Source organism: Lontra canadensis, unplaced genomic scaffold (genome assembly GCF_010015895.1).
Source record: "Lontra canadensis isolate GAN:19392208 unplaced genomic scaffold, GSC_riverotter_1.0 scaffold58, whole genome shotgun sequence".
NCBI classification, from domain to species: domain Eukaryota; kingdom Metazoa; phylum Chordata; class Mammalia; order Carnivora; family Mustelidae; genus Lontra; species Lontra canadensis.
In genome coordinates, this window is record NW_022631052.1 from 10621530 (window position 1) to 10646589 (window position 25060).

The 25060-nt window shown below is 49.2% G+C and overlaps 1 protein-coding gene across 1 annotated transcript in view; it reads left to right on the forward strand.

Annotated features, from left to right (window-relative positions):
* The first annotated feature begins 1351 nt into the window (after nt 1-1351).
* The window catches only part of ATP6V0A2 (ATPase H+ transporting V0 subunit a2), a 34051-nt gene continuing 10342 nt past the window's right edge, over nt 1352-25060 (forward strand). The window contains exons 1-13 of the mRNA XM_032876458.1: nt 1352-1468; nt 6392-6470; nt 8480-8577; nt 9988-10125; nt 10803-10891; nt 12519-12645; nt 17189-17271; nt 18912-19005; nt 19708-19920; nt 23561-23711; nt 23944-24080; nt 24273-24460; nt 24570-24660. Of these exons, the coding sequence (XP_032732349.1) occupies nt 1352-1468; nt 6392-6470; nt 8480-8577; nt 9988-10125; nt 10803-10891; nt 12519-12645; nt 17189-17271; nt 18912-19005; nt 19708-19920; nt 23561-23711; nt 23944-24080; nt 24273-24460; nt 24570-24660 (1605 nt within the window). The remainder of the gene's footprint in view (nt 1469-6391; nt 6471-8479; nt 8578-9987; nt 10126-10802; nt 10892-12518; nt 12646-17188; nt 17272-18911; nt 19006-19707; nt 19921-23560; nt 23712-23943; nt 24081-24272; nt 24461-24569; nt 24661-25060) is intronic.

Sequence of the window (25060 nt, forward strand, 5' to 3'; positions counted from 1 at the left end):
ATATGGTTTTAACTTTTCTAAGTTTATACATTCATGTATGCATTTGAGAAATATTTATTGAGTGGCTTCTGCATGCCAGGCCCTGGCGATAACCAAGTCAATGTCGTTTGTTTAGTGGAGCTTACATTCTAGTGGGGGGAAATGGGCAATAAATACAGACAAGATAATTTCAGTCATCGGTAGGTTGGATGAAAATAAAACGGGTGGGATGGGAGATTACTTTAGCTAGGGGTCTGGGACAGCCTTAGAGGCGGGCACATTGGAGCTGAGGACAAAAGGAGCCAGCTTTGAGAAGGTCTAGGAGAGGGGTGTACTGGGCAGAGGGAGGAATGGCCAAGTTCAAGCGCACGGGCCAGGGAAGATAAAGTAGGCAGGTGTGGCTGGAGCAAAGGAGTCCAAAGCAGGCGATGGAGATGTTGAGGGCTTGGGGGAAGAAGGGGGTCAGGTCCTGTGGGGTCCTGCGGGCCGTGGTAAGAAGTTTGGATTTTATTGAGAAAGCAGTGGGAGAAACCAGAGGATTTAAAGTGGGCTACGTGAGATTTTCGTCCTGCGTCGGAGATGACGGTAGCTGCTGGGCGGAGGATCTGCAGAGGCAGACGTGGCCAGCGGGGCGACAGTGCCCGTCTGGTCTGCACCGGGCAGGACCCGAGAGAAGGGCCGGCGGCAGGAGTCAGCCGCAAACGCATGATGCGGTGTCATGCTGTCGGTGTGAAACGTCCTGATAGGCAGATCTACGGGACGAAGTTGTTCGTGGTTGCGGGGAGCTGGGGACTGACGGCGCTGAGCAGGTGGAATCGTTTTCGGGTTCACGGACATTTTCTAAAAGTGGATCGTTATGTCGGCCGCACAACCACTCCGTACCTTTACTAAAAATCACAGAATTGTGTACCCTAATCGGGTGAACTTTATGGCACAACCTCAATAAAATTCATTTTCCAAAATGTCTAAAGAGCCGAGCGAGCGGCTGTCTCCCTCCGGGAGCCTCAGCCGTCGTCCGCCGGGTGTGTGCCGGTTGGCCTCGCCGGCGCAGGCGCTGCGGCCGGCCGCAACTCTGGGCGCCCATTGGTCGGCCGGCGCGGGGCGGGCGGGCACACGCGGGGGGCGGAACCGGAACCGGCTGTAGCGGGGGGGCGGGGTCTCGCGCGCGCTGTGGCGGCAGCGGCTGGAGGGGGCCCGCGGTGGCAGGACCGGGGCCGGCCGCTGCAGCCCGGACCCCTCCCCATGGTGCGCGGCGGCGGCCAGGCCGCAAGAGGAGCCCGAGGCCCCGGCCTCCCAGGCTGACCGCGCGGACCCGAGCGGCCCGGAGCCGCCGCCATCCGTCCGGCCCCGCTGGGGCGCGGGCTGGCCCGCCATGGGGTCCCTATTCCGGAGCGAGACCATGTGCCTGGCGCAGCTGTTCCTGCAGTCCGGCACGGCCTACGAGTGCCTCAGCGCCTTGGGCGAGAAGGGCCTGGTCCAGTTCCGAGACGTGAGTGTCGCCCGGGAGACGCGGGCCGCACCTGCCCGCCCAGCGCCGCATCCCGTGTTTCGCTCGGGCCTCCCTTCCGCGGGCTCCTGGGCTGGGGCGCGCCGCTGTCCCCATTTCGCAGGCAGGGAAACTGGGGCCCGGCTTACCGGCCAGAGCTTCCGCAGAGCGGGGCCCGAGCCCCGGTTCGCCGGGCGTCTGGTCGGCGGCGGCTTTGGCCGGGTTAGTTAGGAACGCTCTGTGTAGTCTTCATCAACTTAGGGGAGTGCCATCAGATGCTCCGGAGCGCCGGCTCCATGCGGGGCATTGGGCTAGCGGTGGGGAGAACGAGTCTGATGAGGCCCATTTGGAGACCCTTTGGAAGGGGTGGCGGGGACAAATACCAAGCACGTAAATGCGTAAACAAAATGTTTGCTGTGAGGGTAACGAAGCGGGGTGATGGGATGGTGACTCGAGTCGGGGTGGTCAAGGAAGGCCCTCCTGAGGAGGTGACGTTTGAGCTCCGATGAGGCCTGAATGGGAAAGAGGTGGCCCTGGAAGATCTTGGGGGGGGGGGGGGACAGGGTCCCGGATGGAGGGAACAGAAGGAGCCCAGAACCTGAAGTGGGAATGAGCTGGGTGTAAGCGCCTTGAGGGGAAGGGGTTTTCGTCGGTTTTGTTCACTGATGTATGAGGTGCATACCACTGCCTGGTAAGGAAAGGGAACGGTCTTCCCAACAAGTAAGGTTAAACACTTGTTTATGTATCTGCATACTTGTTTATTATTTGTTCACACCATGGGGTGTCAGCCCCCAGGGCAAGGGGCCCCTTCTGACTTGCTCACTCCTGATTCCCCAAGACTTAGCCTGGTCCCTGGCGTTTGTGGGCAGTAGCAGGCGTTTGTTGAATGAAGGAACAAGCCTTTATTGAGCGCCTACTCTGTTCCAGATCGTGTTTTTAGTGCTGGCGCCTCAGTGGGTAAGCTGGGTGGACAAGGTCCTTAGGTTCTTGCTGCTTACAGCTGGAAGGAGACAGACACACACGCTCTGAAATTGTGAAGTGCAGTAAAGGGAGAGAACAAAGTGTAGAAGGGGAGAGGGGAGTATTAAGCAGGATCTGATAGTGAGTGACTGAACTGAAAGTCACTTCAAGGGAACATTTTATTTCCTCCTGGGCCCCAACTTTGATCTCCTGGTTATTTCCCTTCATCTCTCTGAGGGGCCCTTAATTTCAAAAGGGAACACCCCTCCCTAAGATCTGATATCAGTGACCCTTGGGTTGACTCCAAAGGGATTGCAGGGTCAGGGAGTAACTCCTGAGGGACGCCAAGGCTGCAGAGAAGGCCCAGCTCCCTTCCTGTTTCCTGGAGTCACTTGGGCTTCAGTTCCTGGTCCCAGTTCCCTGGTAGGTGCTGTGATCAGCTGTGGGGGGCACCCGAAAGATTCAGGAAGCAGGAGAGAAACAGCCTCCCTTCTTTGTAACTGGTGGATTTGATCCATCCTGTTAGTGTTCAAGCCGAGAGACTTAAGCTTAAACTGTGGAGGTTTGAACAAAGACCCTGATGACCACATTCCCGTTTCCCTGACTGCCATTACAGGAGGTAGCGGAGAATACTTGGGATCCTTCTAGGCTGAAAACCAGTGAAAGAAAAAGAAAGTGCAGATAAAGATCTCAGCTGTGCCTGTCCGTGTGTGTGTGTGTGTGTGTGTGTGTGTGTGTGTGTGTGTGGGTTGACACTCAAGCAGCCAGTGTGCTAGTGCGGAAAGCTTCGCAGCACCCAACACTTTTTTCTGGAGTTCTCACTGACTTTGCATTCACCGGCTGGGCTTACTAACATTAGTCTTTCCTGGCTTGCATACGCTGGGTGATTTTTCCCTTTTAGTACTCCTCCTGAGGGAAAGCAGGCAGACCCAGGGTTTCTGTAGTGACAGCCAAGGAGAAGACATGGAAGAGAAGGTCATTCAGCTAACCTAACCGGTGGGGCTCAGAGAAGGGCAGGTTCATCTCACTGTTGAGATGGTCTGCAGTCTAAGAACAATTTCACCGTTCGCCCTTCGGCGGCTGTAGTGGGATCGGATGGCTGGTTTGGGTATCAGTAAAACCAGCACCACGGAGCCTCTGCTGGCTTTTCTTGGTTCAAGGTTAGTGTTAAAATGAGTTTGCAATAAAATGCAGTGTGGTCGCCCCGTATCTTTGGTATGCGTTCTGAGACCCTCAGTGGATGCTGGGTGCCCTGGAGAGTACTGAACCCTGTAGGTATGACAGGCTTTCCTGTATGAGTGCCCCTGTGGTAGCGTGTCATCGACAAGTTAGGCACATTAAGAGATGAACAACAATGCAACAACTATAACGAGATACTCTAATAAAAATTACATGAATGTGTTTGGGAGGGTATATGTGGGTTCCTAGTCTCAATGTATCATATTGTCCTCTACTCACCCTTCCTCTCTGGTTGATGTGGGATGAAGTGAGGATGACGTAGGCACTGTTTGACCTGGGGCCGTGCCAGAAGACACGGCTTGTCTACTTCCTGACCGCGGGTGCCTGAAACTGGGGCCAAGGGGCACTACGACTGTGTTTTCCTATCATCAGCCTAGAAATAGGGTGACATAGCCTCCAGAGATAGAAAACAGAAACAAAACTTTGTAAAAAGAAACCACATAACAGAAAAAAGCAGCTAATAGCTGTGAGGCAGTGATGGTGGCTAGGGTCAACCCAAGTACGTTTGTATCCCGGCCGCCGAAATGGGCGTCTTCATAAAGCCCCTGCCGCAGGGAGAACCCTCCTGTCCACGGAGCGCTCAGCAATGCTGAGTGTTGAACGGACCCTGCAACGGGCAGGAGTGTGGTTTGTGCACTGCTGGTGCCGCCTCCCTTCCTTCTTGTTCTTAGTTCTGTGCATCGTGCCTGACTCATTGAGAACTTGAAAGTGATTACTTGAGATTAGTTTGCTCTCAGAAATGAATGCAAATGTGACAAACAAAAGTGAAATTTGAATTTTTGTCTTCTTCCTGGTTAATCCTTTTAAAAATGTTAGAAAAACTGAACAAGAAATGAGCCCTTGGGGTGGATGCTTCTGACCCAGCGGTTTCATGCAAAGCCACCTATCCTAATCGCGGTTTCTGAGAGCGCCCGGGACGGTTGATGGGCTGGAGGAAAGATAACATTCTTGCCTTAAATGCCTTTCAACACAAGTAATTACTGTAATCTTTTTTTGTTATAAAATAATATATGTCCATTGTGGAGAAACTGTAAAATAGAAGAATAAGATTAAAACTTCCAGGATCCCTTACCTAGAAATAAAGGCTCTAATTTCTTGGTTAATATTGTTCTAACATTTTTTTCCTAATAATGTTTCAAAATGTACATATATGTGTATTTTCATATAATTGGAACGACACTGAAAGTATCTTTAATTTTTTCCAGAGAGAAATCTTTTTTTTTTTTTAAAGATTTTATTTTATTTATTTGACAGACAGAGATTACAAGTAGGCAGAGAGGCAGGCAGAGAGAGAGGAGGAAGCAGGCTCCCTGCTGAGCAGAGAGCCCGATGCGGGGCTTGATCCCAGGACCCTGGGATCATGACCTGAGCCTAAGGCAGAGGCTTTAACCCACTGAGCCACCCAGGTGCCCCCAGACAGAAATCTTAACTCATTTCCTCATTAAATGTTCTTTTATAATTTTTTTTATTGTTTTAAGCTTTGTATTAGAAGTTAAGTAGAGAGAGGAGTATATGGGAACAGTGAACTCCCGTGTACCCATAATATAAATTCGTGGCCCCTCATTACAGCCTTCTACCTCCAGACAAAATCTGTCCCTCTCCTCTCTCGGACAAGATGATTCTGAAACAAATCCCAAATATCCAATTGTGTCCATAAATATTTCAACAAGTATCTCTAAAAAGAAGGATGCTCAAAAATCATAACCACAATATCATTGTCATACCTAAAATTTTTAATGACAACTTTTTTTTTTTTTTTAAGATTTTATTTATTTATTTGACAGACAAAGATCACAAGTAGGCAGAGAGGCAGACAGAGAGAGAGAGGAGGAAGCAGGCTCCCCGCTGAGCAGAGAGCCCTATACGGGGCTTGATCCCAAGACCCTGGGACCATGACCTGAGCCGAAGGCAGAGGCTTTAACCCACTGAGCCACCCAGGTGCCCCTTAATGACAACTTCTTAATAGAATCCAGTACCTTAGTCATTTAAAACATAATTTTTACTAAGGACATAATCAGCTAAATGACTGAACCGTAATTTTTATACAACTTCATTGATCTGTATCATAAAATGCACCCATTTCAAGTGTACAGTTTATTGATTTTTTTATTAAACTTACTGAGTGACGCGTCCATCCCCACAGTGCAGTATTAGAACATCATATCCCCTAGTAAGATCCCTTACCCTTCCGGTTCATCCCCTTACCTGCCTCCAGCCCCAGGCAGTCGCTACTTCCTGCCCCTAGATTCTCCTTTTCTGGGCATTTCATGGTAATGGAATCACACAGTATGCGGCCTTTTGTATCTTCTTGAAAGACACGCTTGAATGGTGTTTCTCAGAGTCACAGTGGTGTTGAGTGGGTCAGGAATTTCTTCTGTAGTATGGATGGAGACTGTCTGTCCTTAAACCGGTTTCCCACTGTCGATCACTTTTTCCTCTGTCCCCGAGGTTGATGTTTTTCTGGGTAGGTTTTTGTCTGTATCCAGTTTTTTCCCTAGGTTAAGTTTCTTCCTGGGTTAGTTCTGGGCCAAAGGATATTTTTCAGGCTTTTTTGATAACAGCTGCCACGTTGCTCTCCAGAAGAGTTTTGTCAGTTTTTTTCCCCATCCGGTAGTGTGTGAGGGTGTGCTTTCCCTAAACCCTTGCCAATAATATTTTTATTTTTTAAATCATGTTTACATTTAAATTTCAGAAATTTCAAAAATGAATTTTTCACCCTTTTCTCAGCTCAACCAGAATGTAAGTTCCTTCCAAAGAAAATTCGTCGGTGAGGTGAAGAGGTGTGAAGAACTAGAACGCATATTAGGTAAGTTTTGTTTTATTTTGTTTTGTTTTGCTAGTTTGTGGGGGGATAAGTTTAATTTAGTGACAGATTTTTATATAAGCAAACCTTGTTTGCCTTAGAAAAATTAGAAAAGAGAAAAAAAAGAACTCACCATTCCTTATTTTTTCCTAGTCCTCTATAAAAGTAAGGATTCCCCTACATAGCAACCATGTTATTCCGTTGTCGGCTCTGTTTCTCACTTTGGTATTTCCTGCAACATTGTCTCACGTCAATAAACAGGTGCACCTGGGGTCATTTTTAATGGCTGCCTAGTATTTCATGAAATAAAAGTGCTATAATTTACTTAACTAATCCCTTGTAGTTTATCGTGATTTAAACACAGTATGTACTTGTTAATATGTTACTTCGGATTATCTCTAAGAAGAGGAAGGTAGGAAATGGAAGATAGATTGGCTTTGTTCTCAGATCACTTGTTTACCTTCAAAACTCAGTAGCTCTAGGCTACTTCCTTTATCTGTAAAATCTTCAACTTCTTTAGCTTGGGATAGTCACCATTATCAGTTGAAGCCCGGAAGTTCTGACCAAAATAGGGGAGAGGGGGGTGGATCTCAGAGGACTGACTGAAGTACAAAATTTAGGATGAACGGAGAAACATGGGCATGAGAGAGTCAAGGGGGGGCCAGAATAGAACTTTGGGAATGATTTCTATTAGCTAAGATTTATTGTGGATTTTACATTTTTAGTTGGAGATTTTTTTTTTAAGATTTTATTTATTTATTTGACAGACAGAGATCACAAGTAGGCAGAGAGGCAGGCAGAGAGAGGGGGAAGCAGGCTCCCCGCTGAGCAGAGAGCCCGATGTGGGGCTTGATCCCAGGACCCTGAGATCATGACCTGAGCTGAAGGCAGAGGCATTAACCCACTGAGCCACCCAGGTGCCCCAGAGATTTTTAAGACAAAAGAACCCTTTTAATCATCTGTTCCTTCGCATATTGTTTGAAGTCCCAGTTACTAGTGTGGACGACGTGTAATAGAGTGACATCATATTCCTGTCTTTGTAACGTAGTGAGTCATTGAGCATGTCATGTATCAGGAATGAGGTTTTTAAATTCAGTGACAACACTTTAGACAGGTACAGGACTTCCTGTAGCTTAGACTGTTTCAAAAGACATACAGACTTAAAAAAAAAAAAACAACTCCCAAGTAAATGAGGTTTCATTGGTGAAACGATTTTATCCCATTTCCAGAAACCTCTTTAGCACCGTGCTTCCTTTGCTATCCTGTTGCTAAGACATCCTCACTTTTCTCTTTCTTAATAAAATAACTGGGAACACTTCTCCAGAATGTGGTATCTAGTAATGAGTTTACCATTCGTTGTGAGTTTCATCCTAAGGACAAGGGTGCTTCATGGCATTGAAAATGTAAATGAAAGAAATGGAGTTCATTTGGCCTGGCTCGTTACCAGTTTTCTGAACCTGGTCTAGGACGTGAGATCTGGTTGTTGCAAGTCCGAACAGCCTGGCTGACTGGGACCGCTCAGGAGAGCCTGGCTCTCTGCCCTCATCTCTCGGCTCCATGGGCTGATAGAGGTAGTACTTGTCCTTCCTCATAAGGGCATCTGCAAGGAAGTCACGCTGCCGTCTCTGGTGGAGATGGTCTGTCCTTCGCTTATTCCTGCATTTGCAAGTGTGTCCTTTACCTGATTCACCTACAGGTGCGGAGACACCTGTGACTCCACAGTTCGGTCATGAGTGTTTCAGAAACACAGCACACTCGGGGAATTGCAGAAAGCGCTCATCAGGTTGTTGTTTATATGGTCACTGCATGCTGGCCTCTCTCTTTAGTTGCGGCTACTTTGCAGATCTTTGGAAACGAGGTTGCATAAGGCTTTTTCTAAGTCGCTTGGAACAAGCAAGACTTTTGTGCATTCAGACATTAATTTTTAGGCATGGTTGGGATGGAAGATGTTCCGACGGAGATGTCCTAGAGTGAGTTTTTGCATCTAATTGGTTTACCTTTGATTCCCACAGCGTATTTGGTGCAGGAAATTAATAGAGCCGACATTCCCCTTCCTGAGGGAGAGACCAGTCCTCCTGCACCACCTCTGAAACAAGTCCTGGAGATGCAGGTAACTTGTTTCTGACGAAGCCGTCAAAGCTGTCCCTGAGCTCAGATGCTGCTTGTTGACTGACTTCATGTTGTCTAGGGCTTGTCGGGTTTTCTTCTCAAAGCCCCACAATAACAGTTGAAGAACAATGCGATCGTTAGCCTTCAGTAACAGATTATCTGAGATGTAAGATGAATGTTCCCTTTCCAGGTGGTGGTGAACTGAGGCTAACGAATATCAGTTTGGGAAATCTGGTGCTTTGTCATGTGTATTTCTGATCATTCTTTCTGGACTTATCCATGCCTTAGCATATGCCTCTCCTGGTGCAAGTAAGGGAGGCTGCAGGCCAGTGCCTTTCGCATTCTCCCAGGCCCACTGGCCTCCGCTCTGATGCTGAAAAGCTAGTGGGAAGGCCATAGGGTGTTGTCGGTGGGCAGCAAACGCAGTTCCTTGTCCCCAATTTCAGCATCTGGTGTGTTGGGGATACGGCGTCCCTGCTGTGAGGACCCCGGCTTGTCTTGCTCGTTACCGCCCCTGCGAGTGATCCGCTGAGGTTTGGGTCTGATCCTTGGCTCGTGCACTGCCCTGGGAAATAGACGGCGCTCCTGACCACTGACGCAGCCTGCGGTGTGTAGCCAGCACCGTTCCGTGGCCGGCCGCTCTGGGGGTTTATTGGGGAGGAAGTCACTTAACATTTACCGTGTGAGTGGACTCCAGAAGGAGTTGTGGCATCCGATGGGCAGAACGCGGCCATCTGGTTTGGCCTGTTCGGGTTGGTGGTGATGTAATGACGACTTCAGGGGTGACTGGGCGTGTGTGGCTTTTATGAGGTGGAGCGCACGTGAAGTGTCAGGGGACTTGCCTGCATACAGGTTTTCGTGGAGTCAGTGGTGCGTTTGACACACCTCCGTCGCTGCTGTGTTGTACTTTAGTATCGTTAAAGACGCTCGCTGTCCAACTGCTTATTAAGGAAGACTTGACCTCAAGCATTCTTCAGCCCAGTTAATAGTGTGCGCGCAACTGTAAGCAGACTCTTAAGCTAGAGGCTCGGGTGTATATGCTTAGCAAAGATCACCCAAGTATTTTCCGCGTTGCAAATAAAAGGCAATGTAGCCTCGAAAGAGGAAGACTCTTTGCTGTGCGACAGTGGAGAAGTGGACGGAGGGAAGCCCAGAACAGTGGGGGAGCGGGGTTGGGCCAGGGCCACCTGCGGTGCCTCGACTCAACTTCCAGAACATCTGTTGTGGGCAGCATGAGCTGTGTGGGAGTTCCCCGAGTCCATGGGAGACCATGAACAGCGGACCTTGAACATCTCTGTCGGATTCGGGCTCGTAAGCCCTCCCTGGACAGTAACGTGCTGTCAGGAAATGGGGGTGGCCAGACTCAGAGCAGACCTGTCCTCTTAAGTAACCAACTGCCCTCTTGTCTTAGGAGCAGCTGCAGAAGCTGGAGGTTGAGCTGAGAGAAGTCACCAAGAACAAGGAGAAGCTGAGGAAAAACTTGCTGGAGCTGATCGAGTACACTCACATGCTCAGGGTGACAAAAACCTTCGTTAAACGGAATGTGGAGGTACTGACCGCCCGCCCCTGTGCCGAGACACATTCCTTTTGTACGAATCTCGCGCCTGCAAGGCTTCCGGTTGGGTTATCTGTTCTCAGAGATCTTGATCTGACCTTTATTTTTCAGTCAGGTTATAGGACATTAAACAAAGCGTCAAGCCTTACCCTGCATTGGTTGGTTTTAGCAATAACGATGCTTCCTATGCGTAAAATTGCTTCAGTTTGTAGCTGAAAAATGAAAGAAATGGGAAAGTGGAGTTTGAACTCCAAAATTGTTTCTTCTTTTCCCGCCAAATTGCTAAGAATAAAGGAATTCACAACGAGTGTCTAGTTCATGAGTGGAGTCTGTGTAATAGCCCCGCCCACAGCGGGATGCAGAGGGGACAAGATCGTCCCGCTGGCGCTGTCTCACTCGGTGGCTGCGTCTGACCGAGCGCTCTGCCTCCGAGTGAGGTAGTGACATAAGTTACAACACCCTTATCTCTAGCAACCTGACTTCGAGGAGTTCTTTACACAAGGGACGGGATCTTTTTAATTTACCAGAGCTGTGTTCCACATCCGAGTTAACCCGGGGCGTCAGTACCAGGTCGGGCAGTTAGGATGCTCCGTAAACTCGTTCGGAAACGTGACTTGGGAAATAAAGTGTCACTTGTAATGAGACACGCTTGGTTTCGTATTTCTTTGTAGTTTGAACCCACTTACGAAGAATTCCCTCCCTTAGAGAATGATTCCTTGTTGGACTACAGCTGTATGCAGAGGCTGGGAGCAAAACTGGGGTAGGTGACAACCGCCGGGGGCTGAGCGTCCCGCTGTCCTTGTCGTCCTCAGGGGGATGAATGCGACCATTTGAAAGCCTGTGGTGGAGTGCGAGAAAGTGAATATCTGTTTGAGAAAACACTGTACTTCTGTGTTTGCCGAGAGGAGTTATTCAGCTATATTGACTTTTTAGATAAATACCATGGGAACTTCTTCTCTTGGTATAATGAGCTGGAAAGAAGGAACATTTATGCCATTCAGTGTCATTCCAGTAAGGCTAAAATAATCGCTCAGTGAAGCGTCAGCTCCTGTTTTGTTTGGTGGAAACATAGGGGCTAAACTGAGTTGGTTAACTCATTAATTGTATTTTAAGGATCTTTTTCTGCTATTAATCCTTTCTGTTTACTCCAGCCAATGGTAACTTGTTTCCTCATGTGATTTGTGAGTTCTTTTTATTACGAACATCTGTTCCTCTGTTCCTTGTCTGTAGGAATCCGATGACGATTTAGTTTGAGGATGTATTCCTTCAGCGAGAATTTGTTTTTACATCTATCAGATAATGGGGAGCATTCCACCAGCCTGGAATCGTTTTACATTAATTTCTCAGCTTGGATTTTTTTGTTTTTCCTTTTCTTGCTATGGAAGTAATGTGAATTTCAGCCATGAAACTGAGTGCATTCTAACCTGTGGTTATAAATTCTCAAGGCGGGGGTGCCTGGGTGGCTCAGCTGGTGAAGCGTCTGCCTTTGACTCAGGTCATGATCTCAGGGTCCTGGGATCGAGGCCTGAGTTGGGCTCTGCTCAGTGGGGAGTCTGCTTCCCCCCGCTCTGCCCCTCACCCCACTAGTGCTCTCTCCCTCTCTCTCTCAAATAAATAAAAATCTTCAAAAAATAAATAAATAAATTCTCAAGGAAGACTTTCCCTCTTCTATCTAGAACCCAAACTAAGATAAATAAGTTTATTTGAGGGTTCCTTTGTAAGATGAAGTTTTTTTTTTTTCTAGTCCACCCATTCACTAAGGGTGTAGGTCTTTGGGGGTGAGGGGGTGGGAGTCCCAACCTTAGCAGGCATTGGGAAAGATTCAGTTTCATCTTCTTAGCTTACATAGACCTAGTGCCTGTCTCCTGTCTCCCGTGCTGACCTTGAAACTGAAGGCTTTAAGATACTGGGTTAGTGGAATACATCAAGGTAGCTGAGATCCTGGTTTATTTTTGGATCCCAAGAATTTCTCTTAATTATGGGCGCAGCTATACCCTTGAAGGGATGTTTCAAAAATAAGTTATTGTAAAAGATTTATTTACTCATAGAGAGAGTGGGAGAGTATGTGTGTGTGTGAGGAGGGGGAGGGGCAGAGGCAGAGAGCACCTTCAGGCAGACTCCCAGCTGACTGTGGAGCCTGACGCATGGCTCGATCCCACAACTCCGCGATCACTACCTGAGCCAAGTCAGGACTTGGATGGGCCACTAACAGAGCCACCCAGATGCTCCCCACCCCAATTTTTTATCTAGCATTTTAGATATTTTGCATTTGGAGGGCTTTTAGAATATCTTCACCATTTTGCCTGAAATGATTCATTTCTCCTTTTGATGCAGTCAGAGAATTCCTTGCTTTCAACTGACTGCACCTTGTCTCTGTTGTCTCATAGATTTATATCTGGCCTAATTAACCAAGGAAAAGTGGAAGCATTTGAGAAAATGCTGTGGAGGGTCTGCAAAGGGTACACCATTGTGACCTATGCAGAGCTGGATGAGCCCCTCGAGGACCCTGAAACGGTGAGTCAACGTCATGATCACCTTTTAACGATGACAGACTGACAGTGGTGTTGGATGCACGGTGCACAGGGAGCCCCTTGAGAGTGAGTTGTTCACCTGAGGCCTTATCATCCCCCAGGGCATTCGGGTGTGGCTCTTAAAGTCGAGGGCTCTTTCTTGAAATGCTTCCCAGAAATGAAGGGAGACACGTCGCTGCCCTCCGGGCCTCAGACCCCATCCGGGTTTCACCGGTCGACCGGTACCACCTTTTGTAGCGAAGGTCTAGTGCAGAATCAGTTTGGATCTCACTGTCCCATCTCTTTGGTCTTCTTCATTCTGGGACAATTTCTCAGTCTTTCCTGGACTTAGAGAACGTTGATATTTGAAAATTCTTAGGTAGAATGTCCCTGTATTTGGGTTTGTCTGATCTTTCCTCATGATTAGATCCGGGGCATGGGTCTTTGGCAGAAGTGATGCTATGTCCTCCTCACTGTGTCCCACCGAGCACATGATTCGGCTTGTCCCGTGGCTGGTAACGTTTGCTTTGATCGCTTGGTTGAGGTAGTGATGCTTTTAGGCTTCTCCAGTACGAAGTCATCTTTTTCCTTTGTAACTAATGCATGTTTCGGGGGACGCGCTTTGAAACTGTAACTGTGTGTAACTACGTCATTCCTTATCAGATTTCCTTTTCCATCCTCCCTCCTCCCCTCCCTCCCTTCCTTCCTAACGTGTGAGCGGTGGGGTTAGAGGTGGGGAGACATACAGAGAAGTGGACTGCAGAGATGTATTATCCTGAAAAGACAACTCCCCTGTCGTTACAAAGGAAGTACGTGCTTGTGGCAGGAAATTGGGAAGAAAATGGGAAAGATGAACGAGAAAATTCATCTTCATTATCCTGCGTAGGGAGAGCCCGTGCCGGCTTTCAGCGTGTGTTCTTCTGGAGCTTGTTCTGTGGGAGATGGGGGTTTGATTTGACAGCTGGCGCTCGGGGTCGACGATCTGGTTATTGTGTCAGGTTTAGGGCCTTTTGGGTTGACCGTCTCATCCCTTCGCGTCGTTGCAGACAGAGCGTATTTCTAGCCACGTCCGCCTTGTCGGTCTTGTTTCTAGGTGCTGACCACTCTGTGTCGGGGCTAGACTCTGGTGATTTCCCTTGGTTCAGTGACCTATATTCTGTGTTGTGTGCTGTCCCTGTCCCATCTTCCAACCCGAGGTGGTTACGCTCCTTGACCCAGTAGTAGTTTTAAAATTGGGGCATCTTCAAACTCAGGTTTGCTAGAAATGCTGTTTTCTTTCTTCCCCCCAGTTTAGTTTCTTCTGTAACTTATTTTGGAATAATTTCAGTTTCTAGAAAACTTGCCAGGAGAGAACAGACTTGTATCCCTTCACCCGGATTTCCCAATTGTTCCCACGTTCCCACATTTGCTCCATCAGTCACGTGCTCTCTCGGCGACTCTGTCCCCATTTTCACTAGGTTCTTTACACGCCTGGGGAGAGGAGGCCACAGACATGGCTCCATCACCCCGGAGTTACTCCCGTGTGTGTGCCCCCAGGCAAGGATGCTCTTACACAACCACCTGCCCCCCATGAGAGAAACCAGTGCAGGTGCAGCACTTTTGTCCAATCAAACATGCCATTCCCGCCTCCCAGCGGTTCTCCTTCCTTCCTGCTCCAGCTCCCTCCCTGGGCCTGCAGTGGCGTCAGGAACATGCATCCCATCCTGTGGGCCGACCCCTCCCTCTGGGCCCCCTGAGGTTTCTTCACAACCAAACTCGGGCCACATTCTTGGCAGGAACACTTTGGAAGTGTCTCTCTGGCCACCTCAGCACCCACCATGTGACACGTGATGTCACCTGGTCATGTTGGTGTCTGCCGGGTTTCTCCACTGTCTCGTCACCACGTTGCCCTTTGTGGTGATTTATAATTTCCAAGCTGTGCTCATGTCCCTTTCCTCACCAGCCCGCTCACCACGCTAGCGTCCACGGACGACTCTCGTGAGCCGGTCCCCTCGGTCATGGTTGCCACGCGGTCCTCATTCCTGCTCTGCTTACTAGTGATCGCACAGAAGGCCGGCTTCCCCCCCTTGCATCTGCGGATTCGTGCATTTCCATTGTGTTCGATGACTCGTAATCTATTACGGTCTGTATTTATTTGGACACTCAAATTGTCCCTGATGATTTGGCTGCTGAGGGTCCCTTCCCTCGTGGTCCTGTGTCCTTTGGCCTCTGGCAGCTTCCGCCGAGCCTTCCCTTCCTTTGTGGCACAGTGAGATGCCCCAGCTTCGTCCTGTGCTTTCCCTGCCTCAGCCTGAAATTGGCCGTTTCTCCAAGGACCGCTGGTGCCTTTTAGCAGAGGACGGTGTTCTCAAAGATCTGGGTCCCAGAGTGCCGCTGCCCCTGGGCCCTTTGAGCAGTCGGAGCGTATGTGTACACACACGTGCGTGCGCACACGCAGCCGTACGTGCTTCTGTGGCTCCCTGCGCTTCGAGATTATGAAACCATGTGCTGGAACTATATAACTCAAAATCCTGATCTGTTCTTTCTGGATGGAACCTTTTCCCTGTGTTTGCAGTCTCTTTCCTGCCAGTGAGAAATCTGGCTCCCATTATCCTCAGTACGTTTCATGAATTATGCGGTCAGTGTACTCACTTATTCAACGTGACCAATCTCCCAGCCACATAGGCCATCTCCTCTGCCCCCGCTGCCCTTTGTCCTTGCTGTGTGGACCCACCTGCCTGTGCTTCCTTGAGGCTCCCTGGCCTGTTCCCCATCTTTTGTGGTCTGGGGCTGGATTCTTGGACCGCTTCTCTCTTCTGTGTGCCCTCAGGGATCCTATATAATTTCATAGCTTTAAATACTGCCTCCCAACTGCTTAGCTTGGATCTCTCCCCACGAAAGCAGACTTTTGTATGTAACTGGCTACTCTAGGTCTTCTTTGAAATCCTTGGAAGACATTTCCACCCGATGACTAAAGCTGGACTCTGGATCTTTCTTAGCAAACCTGCCCTGCCAGGCTTGTCCGGCTCGGTAAGTGGCAGCTCTGTCCTTCTGACTGCTCAGGTCCCACATCCTGGGGCTCCTCCTGATTCTTCTCTTTACCCTCAGACCTTGTGTTAATCCTGTGGCAGGGTGACTGGAGATGTGTTCTAACTAGGAAGAGACTCTGGTCTCCTGGTCCCGCCCCCTGCTCCTGCCCTGATCCAGGACACGAGTAGCCACACCTCAAGTTCTTCCCTTCTGCAGCAGCCTCTGTCCTCAGTTCCTGCCCCGGCCGCTGCCCTACCGTGCTCTCTCCTCCCAGCTTCAAGAACCATCCCTGTAAGCCTTCACTTCACTTCCCCTCTTAAAACCCACCACGGGCTTCCTGTCTCACTTGGCAAAACACCCAGAGCCTCATAGCGTCCCCTCTTGTGGCTTCATCACACATCTGCCCTGTCCACCCATCAGTGTGTGGCCTCCTTGCTGTCTGTGTACCTGCTTCCTCACGAGCTCTCTGTGGCTCGGAAGGCCCTTCCTGCAGTGGCCACACGGCTCCCTCCCTTCCTTTAGCCTTTAAGCTCCGATGTCCCCTTCTCAGAGAGGCCTTCTCTGGTCACCCTATTTATAAAGTCACAGCCCCCAACCCCATGCCCTCCTTCACCTCCTCCAGCTCTGTTTCCTTTGGAGCAGTTACCACTTCTCCTCATGTGGTGGACTCTGTGTTTTCTTTGTGTCTCTCGCTGGGAAATTGGATACATCCCCACCCCTTCCAGGTCAGGGATTTTTGTCTCTTTTGTTCAGTTCTGTATCCCTAGCATCTAGAACAGGGCCTGGCAAATGGGCTAAAAATGTACTCAGTTTTATTTAGAGAGTATTTCTCAGTATTTATGGTAGTTCTGTAGGGTCTCTATGGACATGTGAATTAATGATACTGAACCACTCACTGTCCTAGGGAAACACAGGGTTAGTTTCTGCGAGCCTCTGCTTACATTTTTGTCCACCGATCAATACTAACCTTGTTTTATGTGTGTTTCTATTTAATATGTATTGTGGATTCATTAACACGGAACTCTTGCCAATAGCGCTATGACTCACGCCTGTAGGAAGCTTATCTGACACATGGCTTGTTGTGTGTGAGGCGCATTTCTGCCTTCTTGGGCCCAGGAACACTAGCTAGCACTTCAGTATTACGCCCGAGGACCATTTTAAATAGTGAAACCACCAACAAAGAGCCCAGAAGTGTGAAAAACATAACTAAACCGTGACAAGGCTCCTTTACCGTATGAGATGGATCCAGAAGGCAGAGAACTGCCCTGTGTGACCTCAGCTGGACTAGGCACATCCGGGGACTCGGACTTTGGGCCACTCTTCGTGTCTCTAAATGACCCCACGCCACTGCCCGGGCTGAAGTTAGGGGGAAGAACACGCGGCTGGGGTGGGCGAGGTGCGGTTACGGAGCCTGGGGGCCCGAGGGCGTCTGCACCTGTTGAGGGTGTGAAGGTGCTCACTTGTGACAGAATTTGAGCTGCCAGAGTCCTCAGAGTTCTGGACACAGGAGTAACAATGACCCTGATTTCTTCTTCTAGGGGGAAGTTATAAAATGGTACGTGTTTTTAATATCCTTTTGGGGAGAGCAGATTGGCCACAAAGTTAAGAAGATATGTGATTGGTAAGAACAAGAAACGTTTCATTTCATCTCTGTGCTCATATACAGTGGCTTCTGGTTCTCCCTAAATAGCCCTGTGTCCGAGGGGAAATGCAGTGGGTGCAAAGATTGCTGTGCTTAGTTCTGTGTCTTTGTTTTTAACGTTTAATTAGCCCTCTCTCTTGCCAGCGTTATACATAAGATGCTTTAGAGTAGAGACTGTTTTTAATAACATTCTCAGGTTTTTATTTCCTCCCTGGGCATCAGGGCTTAAGAATAATTGGAGAAGGAACCAAATTTGAATATTTTGTGCCTCCCTGTTGCACTGAGCTCCACAGAGGCCTGTCTGTCGTCAGGGAGCATCTGGTTCATTTTAGGTCGAACATTCGGCAGGTTTCTCTGTGCGCCGCGGGGGAGGAGGCCCGGATCCAGAGCCTGGCGTCGCCACCCACTCGCTGGGTGAGCTCGGCGAGCCCCCACGCCATTGGGCTTCGGGACTGAGGCGACACAGGCGAGGAGTGCCTCAGCGAGAATCTCACTGACGTATATTCTCGTCAACAGTGGAAAAATAAGCAAAAGCCAAACAAAAATGCCAAAGAACGCCCTTTGTTTTTAGATGGTCTTGTTTCTTTGGGAGTGAGGATGGGCTTGGGTATTTCCTTTGCAAAGTGTTTCCCAGAGGCTGATTCTCAGTCATGGGTGGCCTGGAAAGCCATTTCAGGTATTATATGGACGAATCTGGTGTTATTCTTATAAATATTTATTTATTTTAACATACAGTAGAAAAACTGTAACCAGCACGCAAACCCATGATTTCGTAGATATTGTTGCTTGGGATAAGGCTAGAGTTAAGTAATTTTAATAGAACTTAAAATGTTAAGTGTGGCGTAAAAATGTCAAGGTGGATGGGAGATCGCAGGCGGGGAGGGACTCTGTTCCCCACATGTTGGGGTGCTGTGTGGCCCCCAGGAGATGGGCCCTGGGAGATGAGGGAGAGGTTTACTGCACCACGTGTCAAAGGCAGTTGCTAGGAAACCAGAGCTTTTTTTCCCTCCCATCGCCCTTTATTTTCTCTTTCTTTTAAGGTAATCCCTGTTGTGTGTTCTTGCTTTTGTGTTTTTTGGTTTTTTTAAAAATTTTATTTATTTATTTGACAGAGAGAGATCACAGTAGACAGAGCGGCAGGCAGAGAGAGAAAGAGAGGGAAGCAGTCTCCCTGCTGAGCAGAGAGCTCGATGCAGGACTCGATCCCAGGACCCTGAGATCATGACCTGAGCCGAAGGCAGCGGCTTAACCCACTGAGCCACCCAGGCGCCCCTTGCTTTTGTGTTTTAAACTTGTTTAATGATTCCCAGCCCAAGGATGGTGGTGAATTTCAGAAAGTAGGAATTGGGAGCGAGCTCCAGGGATGATCGAGGGCAGGAATGGAACATGGAACCGAGAGAGTTTGCTCGATTTGTTCAGTCCTGGGGACGTTTGTTGAGTGTCTGTGCAGGTCTGCGCACTGTGGGCCGGTGCGTGTCCGCGCCTTTTTCTCCCAAGGGGCTGCTTTTATCCCATTTGGAGGGAGATGTGCCCGTGTGGAACACTGAATTTAGTCCTGGTGTTTGGTGTAGCCTCTTCTGGTCCCAACGGATGCGCGACTATTAAATTCTGTCTTCTAGTTACCACTGCCACGTTTACCCCTACCCGAACACTGCTGAGGAGCGGAAGGAGATCCAGGAAGGACTGAACACCCGGATTCAGGATCTTTACACTGTGAGTGAACGGGAACCGGTCGCCTCCTTCTCTGAGGCGTGTAAAACATTTATAAATCCGTTTGCTTTCTTTTTTGATACGGAAAATTTTGGTGCAGACAAATCAAAGTGTTTCAGGGAGATTGGGCCATCACTTACCTCCCTCCTCTTCATGCAAGTTTTCTTTTAGCGGCCTGTTAGCGACCTAGGTGGTGTCGAAGGGACTTTGGAGAAGATGCTCTGGTCATCAGTGTGTTTAAAGTGGTGCCCGTTATTTGCTTTCACCATGTTAACTGATGTTTCTGCTAATACCGGTGAGAGCTCTTGGGGGCAAGAAGTAGACTCCGACCCACTCCAGCAAAAGGGGTTTCAGGCCACATGTGGGGTGGAGGTAGTGGCTGTAGGGTTGACAGGTTGCTGAGCTGAGGCTGGGAGTGGCAAGAGTGGGGAGCTCCGTGGGCCCAGCCCTGCCACGGCGCTGCCACCCAGATGGTGACATCTAACCATTTCCTGTCCCCTTGGGGTGGTGTCCTGGAGGGGCAGCTCCCTAGAGGGAGCCTCAGGTCGCCTGGGCTTAGGTTTCCGCCCACTTCCCAGTGGTGCTGGGGTCAGGACGAGAAGGAATGAGCCTCTCTCTTGCCTGCCCCCAGGGGAGGCAGGTGCCCGACGGACGGAGACCGACACGTGTCCCCAGTGCTGGAAGCCCATGTTTGTGCCCACCCAGGTGCTTCACAAAACCGAGGACTATTTAAGGCAAGTGCTGTGTAAAGCCGCCGAATCCGTCTACAGCCACGTCGTCCAGGTGAAGAAGATGAAGGCCATTTACCACATGCTGAACATGTGCAGCTTCGACGTGACCAACAAGTGCCTCATCGCCGAGGTCTGGTGTCCCGAGGCCGACCTGCACGACCTGCGCCGGGCGCTCGAGGACGGCTCGGTAAGGCGGCCCGGGGCCCGCCCCCGCCGGGACCAGACGCCTGGACGGGGCTGCTCTGGGGGCGCGGGGGAGCCGGCTGCCCCGCACAGGGGAAGCGGGACAGTCCTGAGCGGTGAGAGGCCGCTGCGCGGGCTGGTGTCTGGAGAGCCAGAGCTGTGCCGTGCATGTGTCGTTTGCACTCGGAGTACGGAATAGGGTCTCGTGGTTGAAAGTAAGATGTATATAAAGTAAAGGACACAGCGGAGTGGCCTCCTCCTACCCCTGTTGTCTCAGAGATAACTCAGTGTTATGCCTTCGAGTTTCGTAGTCGTAGGCAAGCAGGTATGAATGGGTGGTTTTCTTTCTTTTTTTTAAAGATTTATTTATTTGACAGAGAGAGAGAGAGATCACAATTAGGCAGAGAGGCAGGCAGGGTAGTGGGGGATGGAGCAGGCTCCCCGCTGAGCAGAGAGCCTGATGCGGGGCTCGATCCCAGGACCCCGAGATCATGACCTGAGCTGACGGCAGAGCTTAACCCACTGAGCCACCCAGGCGCCCCAGTGATAGTTTTCTCACAAAGGGTTACGTGCTATTCATTCATACTGTTCTTTTCACTTAATCAGACTTTCCTACTTTCTATAACTATGTAATATTCCACTGCGGATGTACTATAGCTAGTTGCACGGGTCCCCTGCTTGTTCAGGTGGTCTGTGGTGTCGCAAATGCCACCGCAGTGACTGACACCTGACCCGTCTGCCGGAGAAAGTCCCAGATACCGCCTGGCCGCGTCGGTTTGATGATACCAGCCGCTGCCCTGCACTTATTCTGAGTGAAGCTGAAAATCTTTTCTGTTCAGGAGCCACTTGAGTATTCCGTTTTTTTTTTTTTAAGATTTTTATTTATTTGACAGAGAGACAACGAGAGAAGGAACCCAAGCAGGGAGAGCGGGAGAGGGAGCAGCAGGCTCTCCTCAGAGCAGGGAGCTGGGTGCAGGGCTCAATCCCAGGACCCCGGGATCATGACCTGAGCGGAAAGCAGATGCTTAACGATTGAGCCACCCAGATGCCCCTATAGTTTTATTTTTTGATTAAAACATTTTAATTTAAATTGAGTTAATTAACATACAATGTATTAGTTTAGAGGTCAGTGATTCTTTTATTTTTTAAAAATTTTTTTTAAAGATTTTATTTATTTGTCAGAGAGAGAGGGAGAGAGAGCGAGCACAGGCAGACAGAGGCAGAGGGAGAAGCAGGCTCCCCGCCGAGCAAGGAGCCCGATGTGGGACTCGATCCCAGGACGCTGGGATCATGATCCGAGCTGAAGGCAGCTGCTTAACAAACTGAGCCACCCAGGCGTCCCCAGTGATTCTTTTAACACATAGTTTTAAAGCAAGTTTCAGAAGAGTTCTCCCGAATTATGCTTTTTGGTATTGGTTCTGTTCTTTTGCTCTGGTTTCCTCCTTCAGGACCCGCTGTGAGGTTTCAGTTGAACCTTCTTTGCTTTTCTTCAGTGTTTGTCACTTTTTCTTGGGTCTTTCCCCCCACCCCTTGAGTCCTTTTTATCTTCCTTTACTTCTTTTTGATTTTTTAAAAATTTCCATTCTTTTACCTGTTTCTCTTATGGCTTTGTTAACCAGGAAGGTTTCTCCACCTTGGTTTCTTCACAACTTAGACAACATCTAGCGTTGTCTCGTTGCTGAATATTTTTTCTTTTATTTCTGATTTCTTTCTGAGTTCTGTTAACCTCCTTTATAATGGTATTTATCTAATAAATAAATACCTATCTAATAGGTATTTCTAATACCTAATTCTGCTTCCTGTTGCTTTTTCCTATCATGCATTATTTTCATAATTTTTTTTGCTCATTTTAAAATGAATAAGGTAAATTTTTGTCTGTTTTGTGGACATGTCCTTCTGGCGTGGTTTCCTTGTCCAGGATATTGTTCTGCTCAGTCTTTTTTTACTATAACTTTATGTAAGTTTTGACCTCCATCCTTCTTTTGATCGCTCTAAAATGTAATGAGTTTTCTGAAAGCATGTTTAAATACTCAAGGAAATTCTGTATTAGACATATTTATACATTTGAAAATATTTTTAAGATACCAAAGGGAACCATGCATTACATATAATTTAAATACATCGTCTGTTTTTATCTTGGTTTTATGGAACTGTTCAAGGTACTTAAGGAACTTTTAAAGGTACTTCAGGATCACTTTCCTAACTTCACAGAATTTTCTTTACTACTTCTGAGCAGGGATCAAAAATCTGTAAGCCCCTGGACCTGAGGCTTCCTCTCTCCCTCTTTTTACCTAGACCTTCTCTTTCCTTATCTGTTTTGTTCCTGTCCTGCTCAGTTTCAGTTTCATTCCCGGGTCTCTCATCTGTGGGGCGCCCCTGTGGCGGGAGGATGTCCCGGCCGGTGTTCTTTGAGTTTGGGGGGCTGGACTGCTGTGTCCCCGCAGACCTCACTTCTCGTGGGACCCCTTGCACTCATATGCTCTGGAAGTAGACAGAACCCTTCCCAGTTCCAGCTGCTTTTCTTGGGTCAGCCTTCTGTGCTTTCCAGGGAATGCCTTTGACTCTCTTGGGATGTTTCTTCCTTGGGTCTCTCCAACGCCATGTTGCTTCCCTCGCTTCCCCTGGTCTGGAGACTTACCACGCAGGTGTCGTTGCGTTGAGCGGTTTGTCCCCATTTGCATGTGGTGGCTTGTGGGGACATGCTTTTGTGAGAAGTGTTGTCTGAGGGATTTTGGTTTTGCTCTCTGGTTGCCCTGTCTGCTCTTGAAGGGTTTGGGGAGCTTCAGAACTGTGTGCCATTTGGGAATCCCGCAATCTGGGATTCTGGGATTCCCCAGAATCCCCTTACCAGCAAGTGTCTTAAATAGAATTTGACTGGAAAATCAACTACTCTTCTAATAACCTGTTTTATTTTATTTAAAAAGGTTTTCCCAGGGCTCCTGGGTGGCTCAGTGGGTTAAACCTCTGCCTTCGGCTCAGGTCATGATCTCAGGGTCCTGGGATCGAGCCTCGCATCGGGCTCTCTGCTCAGTGGGGAGCCTGCTTCCTCCTCTCTCTGTGCCTGCCTCTCTGCCTGCTTGTGATGTCTGTCTCTCAAATAAATAAATAAAATCTTTAAAAAAATATAAAATAAAAAGGTTTTCCCTTCCATTATAAATAAACACATTTCTGAAGAATTGTGAACACTGAAGGAAAAAGCTATGTACATGACTTTGCTGTACTAATGTTGACATTTTGATTCATCCTCATCTATTTTTTGGTTTTATTAGCTAATATTGTATAGTTGTCTCCAGATTCCTCTTGAACATTTTTAGAGATAAAAGATTAAATTTCAGTTTTACATTAGTGATTCTGAGACTGCCTTATGTATATTCCCTGTCATTCCCGGCCCTGCTGTCTGCTTCCCGCCCTTGCAGCCTGGCTACACTCTTCCTTCTGTAAGATCGAACCCCCAAGTCCTGCCCCCCAAGACTTCCTGATTCCTTTGGCCACTCAGCTGCCCTCGACTCACCCCCACCCCCAGTGGTGGTTCGCACGTCCCCATGGGCCACGCAGAGCCTTGCCTGTCTGGGCTGGCAGGGAGCCATTGTTTGCTGAATGAACTCTTGGATGGTAATTTTTTTTTCTTTCTTTTTATGCGAAAGAGAGAGAGCGGTGCTACGATCCCCTCATTTATGAACACGATCCCAACAAAAGAAACACCCCCAACTCTCATCCGCACCAACAAGTTCACCGAGGGGTTTCAGAACATTGTGGACGCCTACGGAGTTGGGAGCTACAGAGAAGTGAACCCAGGTCGGAAGCCTGAGGAGTTTTTGTCTGATCGCTGGCGCATCTGCCTGCAAGGATGCGGCCGACGCTTGATAAAGCAGGCTCAGGGCTCCCGTCGTGTTGTCGTGCTTCGTGTAAAGCACTCATGTCCGCCTGTCCATTCTCTTTCGGGAGTTCTGGAGAAGGTCAAGTGTTGGCATTAATTAGAATTTTCTGCCTCTGGCGAACCGAGTCTCTTGCTTTGCTCTCCCTGCAGCTCTCTTCACCATCATCACTTTCCCCTTTTTGTTCGCCGTGATGTTTGGAGACTTTGGACATGGCTTTGTGATGTTCTTATTTGCCCTCTTGCTGGTGTTGAATGAAAACCATCCCAGACTAAAGCAGTCACAGGAGGTAAGAGCATAGACACTCGCGCTTGTGACACTTGGGTGGGTGATTAGTAGTCGTTCCCCTCTTTTTGACTAAACGGGACGTTTCTCAAATGTGGGTGTTTGGCAGTAAGCGTCCCTGACTGGGCTGGAGGGGGCGTGGGCCTATGCGCAGCGCTGGGGCGTCCTCTGCTCACGGCACCCGCTTTGCCCGCAGATCACGCGCATGTTTTTCAACGGCCGCTACATCCTGCTGCTGATGGGGCTGTTCTCGGTGTACACGGGCCTCATCTACAACGACTGCTTCTCCAAGTCGGTCAACCTGTTCGGCTCCGGCTGGAACGTGTCTGCCATGTACAGCTACAGCCGCGCCCCGGCGGAGCGCAGGAGGATGGCGCTCTGGAAGTGAGCGCGCGGCCCGGGGCGCCCTGCGCGGTGTTCGGGGGAAGAGCGTTTCCCCAAGGCTCCTCCGTCCCCCCGGCCGCGCCACCGCTCACTCCGCTCTCTGTTACAGTGACTCCGTCGTCAGGCGCAGCAGGGTTTTGCAGTTGGACCCGAGTGTTCCCGGAGTGTTCCAAGGCCCTTACCCTCTTGGCATCGATCCCGTGAGTGTACTTTTTCCTCGTCACGATCGCGGCTTCCTCTGGGGTGCCGCCTGGTTGTCATTGTCACGGGGCTCCCTCGGGCTCTTGGGCACAGCTTACACCGTTGCACACGGTGGGGAAGATGCCCTGCGGGGGTTTCTGTGTGGCCGGCGGTGGCCCATGTGTGTCATGCACTTGGTTTATGTGCCAGTGAACCATGTGCCAATGAACTTGGTTTAGAGATGAAGCTGAGCTGTCCCTTTGGGAAAGCGGGTCAGTGCAGAGGGGGAGCTACACTCTGTCATGGTTCCTGACCTGTTTTTACTCTAGGGGGAGCCAGCCCTTCAGGAGCCATTCAATGCAGGCTGCTCCCTCTGTTTCTTCTTTGTATGTGGGGATTATTATTATTTTTTATCCTTTG